This window comes from Ipomoea triloba, chromosome 13 (assembly GCF_003576645.1).
Source record: "Ipomoea triloba cultivar NCNSP0323 chromosome 13, ASM357664v1".
NCBI classification, from domain to species: Eukaryota; Viridiplantae; Streptophyta; class Magnoliopsida; order Solanales; family Convolvulaceae; genus Ipomoea; species Ipomoea triloba.
This window is the reverse complement of record NC_044928.1, coordinates 25406409-25417903: the sequence shown is the minus strand read 5'-3', so window position 1 is coordinate 25417903 and position 11495 is coordinate 25406409. Positions and strand designations below refer to the sequence as shown.

General features: G+C 31.0%; 1 protein-coding gene across 3 annotated transcripts; it reads right to left on the bottom strand.

Annotated features, from left to right (window-relative positions):
- Positions 1 to 7620: 7620 nt before the first annotated feature.
- On the bottom strand, positions 7621 to 11192 carry LOC116001514 (protein WVD2-like 3). Of its 3 annotated transcripts, XM_031241386.1 has the most exons (7): positions 10800 to 11192; positions 9690 to 10167; positions 9442 to 9609; positions 9265 to 9336; positions 9030 to 9140; positions 8649 to 8949; positions 7621 to 7908 (listed from the first exon to the last, which is right to left on the bottom strand). In XM_031241386.1, the coding sequence occupies exons 2-6, from the start codon at positions 10158 to 10160 to the stop codon at positions 8656 to 8658; spliced, it is 1116 nt and encodes a 371-aa protein (XP_031097246.1). In that variant the 5' UTR covers positions 10161 to 10167; positions 10800 to 11192; the 3' UTR covers positions 7621 to 7908; positions 8649 to 8655. The 3 variants fall into 3 exon arrangements, with proteins under 3 accessions (XP_031097246.1, XP_031097245.1, XP_031097247.1); XM_031241385.1 differs by lacking the exon at positions 7621 to 7908 and having other exon boundaries at positions 8392 to 8949; positions 10800 to 11191; XM_031241387.1 differs by lacking the exon at positions 7621 to 7908 and having other exon boundaries at positions 8392 to 8946; positions 10800 to 11187.
- Between the last annotated feature and the right edge of the window lie 303 nt (positions 11193 to 11495).

Sequence of the window (11495 nt, the reverse complement as noted above, 5' to 3'; positions counted from 1 at the left end):
TTACTATACATGATTAATAGTGTAAACATTACGTATCTAAAAAATAGACTTAAACCTTAACTTTAAAAAATGTCCTATTTTAACTATTAGATTAAGAGATCGATCATCGACATGACCCAAAGGACAATTTCCGTACATTTTTTAAATTGTGTTTGAACTAACACTTTTTTCTACAGAAATTTACATTAAGTACAGTAAAGCTAAGCTCCCACATTAAAACCCAAAAAAAAAAAAAAAAAGTTTGTTAAAGCGTTTCAATGATCCATCTTACATTTTGCTGTGATGGCTTTATCCAGCAAATGGAACTGCTTTTTCTTCATACACACTCAAGTTGTCTCTCTCTCTTCCATTTTTATCTTTTGACTCCCCCTCCCCATTATGTTAACACCACCATATATGCAAATTAATTTTCAATCCACACATTAAATCGTAAAAAAAAAAAAACAGAATATTAGGTTTTTTTTAAATCAGATTTAAAGAATATAAATAAATTAAACACACACGAAAATTGACATTAGGTATGGAGCAACCTTAAATTTCCAGACCAGCTATTCCACGGTTTCCACCCAGAGAAGGGCCTACAATTCAACGAGGGGATTAGTCACTGTGTTTGAATGGAGTAAAGAATATCAAAATAATTCTCTTCTTGTAATTAACTTTGCAAAAATATAAGGATTTATCTATGAAAGATGAGATATGAAAGTAAAGGTTTGATTTGAGTAAGGGCACGATATGATGAATATTGATTTGATATGAACGTGTTTTGCTTTTTCATGATGAAAGATTGCCACATTACATTTATCCGGTTTGACATCCCCATCATGCATTTTTTACTGTATGTTCAATAACCAATGCCAAGATTTTTCGTTGCATAATCTTATAATTTAATTTGCATTTACAATATTAACCAATTCAACCAATTATATATAGAGCAGAGCGCTCAAATGAGAATTTAATTTGCACTAATTAGAAAATTGGAAATCAATTAAAGCCATTGATCTAGGAAAATATAACAGCTTTAAAATAAATGAAAATGAAAAAATATGATAGTATTTTTGTAAATAACTGAAATTTTTAATAAAATGATTTACACTTTATAATTTATGATTTTTCTTTTATTTATGGGTTCATTTTGTACTAATTAGGATTTAGTATATATGATTTATCTTTAAGGTGCACCTAACAATACTATAAAGTGCACCCAATATAAGTGCAATGCACTTGAGGTTCACTTTTTATAATTTACGATTTTTGTTTTGTTTTGTTTTGTTTTTTTTTTTTTTTTTTTTTTTTTTGTTGTTGTTGTTTTTGGTTACGTTTGTTTTAGGGTTTAGTTGTTTTAATTTGATTTAGGTCCGGTTTTTATTATTTAAAGTTTAGCCTTGAGTTTAAATTTTTGGTTTATTTAGATTTAAGATTTGTCAACAAATGCACTCTATTATTTGGCTAAATGCACTCTACGCTATTACAAAATACACTTTATAGTGTAGCTAAGTGTACTTTAAAATTTAAATTATTTATAAAAATGTAACTGTATTTTTCTCAAATTATTTCATACATGTTAGATCATCTTAATATAAACAGCTCTTATTAGTTCATAAATTTTTTCCCATTCTTTATTCTTTTTTTTTCTCTACTATTACGTTAGAAAACATATACCCTTTAAGTATTAAATACAAAATTGCAATAGCAAAATTCTTCTTACCCTTCTTAATTTTTACCCTCTTAAGTTTTAATCGTATACCATGGATGAGGGTTCATATTGCATTAGGAATCCTGGTAAAAAAATTGTGTCTGCAGTTAATACATTCTATAGCTACATTCTATAGCTACAGTTTATATACCTGTAAATAAATTGAAGACACATAACACGATAATTATATATACATGCATAACATGATAACTACAAATACATAAATTGTCAACTGCATGTACAAAATATGTTAAACGCATACACATAAGATGTTAGTTAACATATTAATTACTCTCTCTGTCTCATTTTATATGTCATACTTACTATTTATTGGTCAGACCAATTATTTCTTCTTTGCTTATTTCTATTAGCATTTTTTTATAATTTTAAAATTTGATTCTGTGTTTAATTGTACTTTATTTTAGTTTCTAAATATATAAATTTTAAATACTAATTCTAAACTTAATATTATAAAAAATTAAATTATAAATAACTTCACTGAAGCCTCGTTAACCAAATCTGACAAATAAAATGGACGGAGGGAGTATGTGTATGCAGTTAACATATTCTGTACTTGCAGTTAACAATTTGTGTCTATAATTATCATGTTATATGTCTGTAATTACCATGTTATATGTCTTCAATTTGTTTACCGGTACATAAATGATTATCTGCATGTACAAAATTTGAAGGTTATTTTTGGACCATGGTACACAATGCAAGGTAGACCTTAGTCCATGTTATAATTTGCAATTCTTTTCATGACATGACTTATAATTATTAGTAGCCATGAATTGGGTGACTCACTAACTTTTAATTTAAGAAAAATAAAATAATAAATCAAACAACACCATGCTTAGGAGGGAAATTTATGAAGTGAAAATTTTTTAAAGGTGAATAACATTGCTCATTATAATATACATTTCAAAATTATATTATATACCTCTTAACATGGTAGGTGATCAGCTATTGACTACTAACCGACTAATATTATTTAAAAAAAAAATCTATCTAATTAATGGAGAGTGCTTGATGAAAAAAAAATACTTCTATCAAATATTTTTCATTAGATAACATGTTGCAAAATTAATAAATTTCACGAGAAGTATGATTGTTTTTTTTTACCCAAGTATTTTGAGTTTTTCTTTGTTCGTTTATCGGTTTGGTTTCACCTGACTAATCTCTGCTTGCTTTGAGAGATACAGGAGTTGGCTCAAGAAAAATTGTCACTTATAAAAATTAAAATTGAATTATCACAGAATTCTTTTTTACAAAAATGCTCTTTTGACACTTGAGCTACTAGTTTGTTTGTATGTTTTTTTTTTTGAAACACCAGAAGTATGATGTTAGAGAGAGATAGTAAATGAAGTACGTTCTATTGAGGAGATGTATGGACCGACAAGTATTGAATGAAGGAAATCATAGCGAAGAGGGGGCAACTCACCCCCCACGTGGTATGGAAACATTTATCTGATCTTTGACTTTCTAAAAGTAAATCATAATTTTTACTTTTTTATTCCTATTTTTAAGCTAATCTTAATCTTATCTACACACTAAATATATAGACAAATTTCAACAGCATCATATCTTATCTTCAAAATTATGTTATCGTTTGCAAATTTTATTAAAAAAAAAAAGATCAAAGAAAAATAGTATACTTATATGTCATTTTTCTAGAAGATAGATGAGGGTAGAAATTAAACAAAAAAAAATTATTAAAAACTAAAATTTCACAAATTAAATGTTATTTTTGAGTACTTTATGATAAGTTAAGCTTACTCACAAAAGACAATATTTTCTTGTCCCCGGGACTCTCACACTCTACCTCGATATGATAGTAAAGAGTTAAATTACGATGACTCAATGACTTATACTAGATAAGAGGACTAGTGTTTGGTGCTTACAATGACCTCACCATATTAAGTGTAATTCTCACATTGCGACTGTCAAAGCTCGATAATGTGTTCTTATTCACAATCTACCAATCAACTATAAGTGTAGGCTATGATAAGTTAAGCTATAGCCTATAAGCTAACAAAAGATATTTAAAAAGGGTTAATTGCATGAAGTTTTACTAAGATAAATAAGCAGTCAAATTAGTTTCTTAATTAAAAGGGTAAATAATTATTAATCCTAATTTTTCATTAAGGTGTCAATTTGAGAGCCTTAGATAATATATTTTGTTAAATGCATGGTCATATGTATTTTACCTATTATGAGTTCCTATTATCTCGATTTTCATTCTTTATACTAAATTTTACTTTTAAATTTACCTCATAAGTCTAATTGATTTTATTATTATTATTATTATTTTTTTTTTTTTGCATTTGATTAGTAAGTGAATGTAGTGTTATTTAACTCAAAGTGTATCGATATACTCATAGATACATAATAAATATAAATCATTTTATTATCGCATCAAAAAGTAAATATTAGTAAGTAAATTTAGAATGAATTTTTTTTTTAAATTACCATATTTTAATATTCCCAATTAATATGTATAGGGTAAAACTACAAATTAAATATAGCTGGATGGCATTTTTTTGGGTGATATTTTATAATTTTTTATAAGATCTGTGATTCATTTGATTGGTCACAGGAGACAAAAATCAGCTCTGATTGGAAGTCTTAAAGAACATTGTTCAATCTGTAATCAAGTGGTTAATTAACAACACTATAAAAGTCCAAAAAATAAAATAAAATAATATTCTTTGTAACACACTGCAAGCAAAGTCCAAGGAAAAGACTCAATTAAGCTGTGCAAAAAGATGAAACCTAACTTTGTTTTTTATTCCAATCTTTTTTTATTCTTTTTTGAAATTTTTTTCTGCTAAGTCATGTTTTTACGCTACGAACACCAAAGCTTTTCAAAGAATTTGGTGAACATAAAGTGGGAACCCAACAAAGAGAGATGACCAAAGTTACATCCAATAACAAACTCCTAGAAAAATTTTTGGATTTTGTGATCCATTTTTATTTCTGGAAAGAATGGCCAAAAAAGTGAGATTTATTCAAGAAAATTGTTTCTAGGACTTGAAAATAACAAAAGAGATTGTGGTTTATTATGACTATTGCGATTCGCGAATAATAAAATGATTGAAAATTTAAAAAAAAAATTAAAATATTATTTTACAAATAGCACAACATGAATGGAAACAGACAAAAACTCATGCCCGTCATATATATATAATTATTTTAACATGACTTAATTGAAGTTCAAAAACCTTATGATCGGGCAACCAATACAATCATATCTCCTTCAACAATAACAACACAACCCCCCACCCCCCAAAAAAAAAAAAAAAACTTAATTGAAATGCAGCTCTTTTATGGGATATGTGACAAGGATTGAAAAAGATAAAAAGTTTAGGAATATTATAACTATTTCTTTTTAAAGGGAATATAATAACTAATATTTCTCCTCTCTTTTTTTTTTCCCATTTGTAAAATGCTATGTTCCAAAATAAAAAATGAATACCAATTACTGGAACAATGTAGTTAAATTTGGAATTCCAATTGAAAACTCCCCTTCATTATATATTATATAATGGAAATGGATGATATATGGATGTTATACTAAATTAAATCATATAATCAACAGTATATTATATATAATCCTCATGAGATTTGTGTTAAATTTATATAATTCGAGATTCTCATTTACGTATATCAATTGTCTAGTAATAATTGTAGAGTTTCAATGTTAGAATCAATTCAAATGCTTACCAGAAAAGCTACAGCCATAGTAAAAATGTAACTTTATTTCTGTATAACGAAGATGTTATCTGAAATAATGAATTAGATTCTTGAAGAAAAGCACATTATATGCCATTATTGACAAAGAAAAATAAACATTTAACACATTAATTTAGAATAATGGTCAAAGGATGTTTCAGCTCTACTACTATATATAGGTAATACCTGCATAATTTGAAACTCAGAAGATGAATGTTGAAGTAAGGTGGATTGGCATTCTGCTATAATCTCTGCAATGGAGTTTCCTGAAACTGTACTGTCAAATGAGAAAAAGTGAACCAAAAAACAGAAATGGGTTGAAGATAGATGGAGGAATCTTGATCGTACGTTGGGGGGAATGAAGCCTGGTCCGAGATCATTCATTCCCGGCCAGATAACAAAACAGTTAAGTCCGAGGTTGAATGGTCTCGAACCAGACAGCATTCCCCTCAACAATGTTAATTAGTTGTCTTGAGAGAGAGAGAGAGATGGGATATGGAATGGGCATGCATAGTTTAATTGGTTTTTGATGGGCCCTTTTTATATACGTGAAGGAAGGGGCTGTCTTGATGTGTTGAAGTCAAATGATGACTAGTATTGTATTGTATATTTGTATGTTGTATTGTTGTTTTACTTTTGTACATGTTCCAATTATGATTTCTCACCCATAAAATCATTCAATTCAAGGCTATGTTTGGCTAGCTGCCCCACTTTACCAATCTTTTACTCATTTTACTTCTTCCTTTCTCACCTTAAAGGAACACTACTATGTTTCCCAAAACTAAAATCGCCCACGCACAACACCCAAACTGTTTCAAACAACAAACACACCCTTAATTACCGTATCATGTTAGAAATCAACTGCAGTACAGTGTTGATCTCCAGCTACACTTGACTCAAAACCCTAGATGATGTATTAGTGTCTACTGGGCAGTGTGAGTACCGTAAACTATATGTGTTATATAATGCATATCTTGTATCCCATCAATACATGTTTATTTTTTTCGTTGAATAACAACTACTAGTTATTTAGTCCAATCAAATCACTTAATAAGTCTAGTCAACTTGCACACTTAATTAAGGCCCTAATATATAATATAGAATATATATATATTATTAGGGAAAATCTTACCTATGAAACTATATGTATGTTAAGTAGTTGTGTTTACTTCAATTTTAATTTCCTTTTTCTTTTTTCTAACTTTTAATTGTTTGTAATATGTTTTCTATATGAAGAGAAAAAGTTGATAGAACAAAAAGTTGATTAAATGATGGATAACTGTGTAACATGGTGTTTGCCTGTTCCCAGTTCACTTTCTAATATGCAAAAGTAAACCCACTTCAACAAATCTAAAGTGCAATGTTTCTATCTCTCTTTACTGCTCATATATATATGCTTTGAATATTATTAATTTAAACAAACTAATCACTTCTTTCATCTAGTAATACCAAAAATAAAAAGAAAAGCATACAGTATATATATTGAAATCCAACATCAAATTCTGTTGTTAACAGAGACCATTTCGATGGTTTACATTTAAAAAAAAAAATTACAATGTAGATCATTGATAAATATTCATTTTTATTATGGTGAATGTTCATTTTTAATGTATTAAATGTTCATTCTTAGATAATATACTTAAAAATGAACATTCAGTACACTAAAAATAAACATTCGAATGTATAGTAGTGGTCTGTATTGCAACGTTGACCATGGTATAATAATTGATTAATTCTCCAGCCTTACACAACTCATGGCTAACTTGGTCAACCTAATTACTACCTTAGGGAATCCCCATTAGTGGATCTTGGTGTAATTTTTGAGGAAGCATGACTGATATGGAGGAGAGAGCGAGAGGAGAGAGACGCTTTTAGATCTTTGCAGGAGGAGAGGTTTTTGAATTGAGCAAGTAGAGCCTACATGGAAGACAGAGGGAGCGCCTGTTTGCGTGTTTAGCGCACCTTGAACGCCCAGCGGGTGCATAAGAGTTTTTATTTTATTTTATTTTATTTTTTTTTACAAAAACTACAACTATTTGAGATGCTGTAACGCAATAACCAAATAAATATAAATATATAAACAAAAGAAGATGTAAAAGCATCCACTCCAACTAGCTGCAGCATGCCACCCAAAGTTGAATGACTAAATTAGGCAACTTGATTATCAAGCATATAAACACCAAATTCAAAAATCAAAAGAAGAGATCAATTTTTCAAACTGCTAACTGTCAACATCATGCACAGATGCAAAATCTAAGGAAAAAGCTAAGGATGAACTTCCTTGGTGCTGTTACACAATTACAGCACCAGAAAAATGCCCAATTTCTTCGGTATCTACCTACCTTGAGTTGAAAAGTTGACAAGTATGAGTGTATTTTAATGCCATACTTTTGTATGTCAACTATGTATTATTGGATCACACCCTGTGCCTGTCAAAAAGGCCTCTCTAACTTCAACTCCAGTACCTTTCAGTACACATTCTAATAACAAAACAGTAGCATATATATATTAGCTGACAAAGAATGAATGAACAGCAATCTTAAACACAGAATAAACTGCAAGAAACATGTACTCAAATTCAAGATTTTTCAGACTTATGGCAAAATTAAAAGCCAGAAACCTTTTTCCCGCTAGTGATTTTTGCCCTCCATATATTTGGTTTCTAACCAAAAGGTCGTTTTTTGCAGAATATGTACACAAGCGCTTCAGCATAACGTGCTTTACGCTCTAATGGCATCTTTATCTTTTGCTTTACAAACTTCTTATAATGAGTCTTACCATAATTGTACACATAACCTAAGGTTTCTGCACCACTAAAGCACATCTGAATGGACCCTGCAACTCAGCTTTATACCCGCTTTTAAAATATGGGGGGCAAAGATCCTTGTAGGTTCTACTCCTCACTTGATATGTATTATCGAAGCACCCTATTGGTCGACTTTTCCCTATCAACTTCATTTAGGTAACTTTTCATCCCAAGGAGTATATATTATCTTTATTTGCAATCCCAAATGTGGATGTTTATATCAATTATAAACACTATATTGTAGAGAATGATGCTTTTTACAACAGATAAAATTTACAAGAAAACAAAGCCCTTTGGCCTTTACACAAAGTATGGCCATAACTTGAAGAAATTTACACTTTTCATAAAATAAGTTTACTGAAATTAGGAGAAAAAAAGGATTTAATTTCCTGCTTGTTAATTTAGAAAACTCACCATAGGCTCAAGATTGAACAGTAATATTGACTTCGATTTCTTGGTGGATCTTAGTCATATGTGACTCGTTCGTCTCCTCTTCGTGATTGGACTCGTCTTTATATTTGAATGTAGCTGAGTTTTGGACACCGATGTGATGTCTTCCGTTTGTTGAAGCAAAGGTTGCACTGTCTCTATAACCACCAAGATTGTGACGAGTTCTGTGATCACCGTCTTCAATCTGTTTCCTTGAACCGGGTGGAATATTACAGCACTTCCTTCTGCCTAATTTGGGTGATTTTGCACGAGTTGGTGGTAGCTGCTACACAAATAGCAAGAAGATCACGTTAACTTGAAAATAACAGTTTGAAGCTTCTCGATGAAAGGATATCAATAAATTACCTTTTTTAGTTCAGCCTTAGGTGGTGGTCCATCGTGGTAGAAGCTTGGCATTGGATTGGCCTTAAACACCAAACTCTTCCTCAGTTGCTTTACTGCTGCTTCACATTCTTCCTAAAACGTTAAAGATGTAACGAAAGCAAAAATGAGTAAACATTACACCATTTCATATTTTGGATTAAAGGTGCAGTTTGGCCCATCTCTAACAGATTGCTCATTTGTTTATTTATACATATACCTTTGTCCTTGCTTTCCATTGAATTCTCTCAGCTTCTAAAGCTTGATGTTTCTCTTCCAATCTCGTGTGAAACTGAATTACAAGAAAATGAACAACCTAAGAATTTTATATTCTCAACTAGATAGACATGTTTTGCTTGTCGTGATCATCAGTACTATGTTGAATAGATTACTGTACCTCCTTCCTTCTCTCTGCCCGTTCAGTGCTTCTAAACGTTGGAACTAATGCAGTACCTTTTCTGGGCTTTCGTCCCCGTAATGTAGTGACTGCATATGAGTTCTCGTCATCAGGGTGCTTCTTGTTATCAGGTTGCAGTGGCTTCCTGGTAGTCCCGGGAGATACTAACTGAAAGCAATCAGAATAATTGAGCAACTGACACCTATTAGTGAACTAACTACTCTGTAAATAATACAAAGGAAATATACTTGATTTTGTTTGGTTGGAGTTGGATCTTGCGAAGCGTCAGCATCATTTCCAACAGGACGAGTTCCATTGGAAGCCCGCTTTTCAGTTGCCAGAGCAAATGGCTGCGGGACAGTGCACTTCGTTTTGCAGTTTCCAGAACCCGTTTTGTTTACAGCTTTCAGAGATGCTCTCGAGCTCTTACTCTCTTCTGCTGCTTTTGAAACTTCAGATTCAATCTCCTTCTCGGGCAACACGATCTCACACTTTAAGCTCGCCCCATCACCATCCTCGCAATTTCTGACTTCAGAAAGTTTAGAGCTCTCGATTAACATTGTGTATTCCTTCACTTCCAAATTCTCTGTTGGCATATTTGTTTCTCCCTCCACATTGATATGATCATGATCAACACCTCGGTTCGTATTAGCCTCATTAGTTGAATCTTGTGAAACCCCGTTCAAGCTACTCACAACGCTATCATTTTCGTGGTCCATACTAATGCTAGCAACATCCATTCCCACAGAAGTATTCAACATAAGTAAACAAATACAAACGGGAAAAGATTTAATCATCATCAAATCATTCAATATATGAATAAAAAATCCACCATGAATTAGCTGGATTGATAACCTAGTACATCTTAATTTTATTCATAAGCTATAGATTTAGGTGGAACCAATACAATTATAGAAACTTAAAACATACACAGATCAAGATTAAGATCAAGATCAAGCAGAAAGTACATATGTTTATTCATGAAATTAAAGCTTCTCTATGAGAATTTATATGTAGTGATGTTCTTAACAATACCAGTGGCTTCAATTCAAACAGTTACTGGGCATAGCTAAAAAAAAGTTTAAAATTTGATTCAATCTTCTAACCAATAACATGCTCGCCATCAATTCCCATTTCAAAACACTATAACCCTCAGAAAGAAAAAAACTATTCCCAGCAAAATCTTGAAAATAAATGGAAAATCTGCATCTGAAAAACAGAAGAAAACACTGATTCAGGATCATACCAAATGCAGATCTGCACTAGTTTACAGCACATCTCAATGCATCACAAAGACTATTGAAAACAAGATCAGTTGAATTGATAATACACATAGATATGAGAGTTTGAATTCTAACTTATCAGAATGACCCAAAAGAAGACTGTTTTATCTTCTTCTTCAATGGTTACTGCATTTCTGGGTTTTGCCTTTGCCTTCCAATTTCCAATTTACAGAGCCAGCTGCGGCTGTGTATACAGACACACAGACACTACAGTCTCTCTTGCTGATATTTATATGTGCATAGATTTTACTCTAATAATGAAAATAACATCAAACTTAAAAACTAAAAATCTATTGAAAAACAAAAAGGAGAAAAAAAATTTCTTTTGATGCTTTAGGTAGAAGAGTTAGATTGTCAAAACCAAAATTAAATCCCAACTAAAACATGATTAGAGAGGCAAATTAAAGCGATGTAAGGTGGACCACTCTTTGCTTAACACACTCTTTTGTTAACCCTTTTGATAATCCCTCCACACCCTCTATCTCTTGATCCATCTTTGTTACCAAATTTTACAATTAATGTTAGTTTATTCTAATAACCTAACGTAGTAGCTCTTTTAACAAGAAAGGAAAATGGAGAGGGAGATAGCTTTGTAGTTTTAGACGTTTTTGTTTTCTCCAAACTAATATCACAAATTATATTGTGGATCACTACCTATCATGTACATGGTGAACTCTGGTCCAAATTATGCACGCTTAGAATTAACATATTATGTATTTTCAGTTAGCAGATTATGTACTTGTTGAATTTACATAATATATTAACTGCAAG

What these genes read in the sequence shown, in the direction of transcription:
- LOC116001514 (XM_031241386.1), bottom strand. Translation starts at nt 10,160, where the DNA reads ATGGACCACGAAAATGATAGCGTTGTGAGTAGCTTGAACGGGGTTTCA. An exon ending in CTCCAACCAAACAAAATCAA is followed by an intron (nt 9,610 to 9,689) that starts GTATATTTCCTT and finishes GATTGCTTTCAG; the next exon opens with TTAGTATCTCCCGGGACTAC. An exon ending in CTAAGGCTGAACTAAAAAAG is followed by an intron (nt 8,950 to 9,029) that starts GTAATTTATTGA and finishes CTATTTGTGTAG; the next exon opens with CAGCTACCACCAACTCGTGC.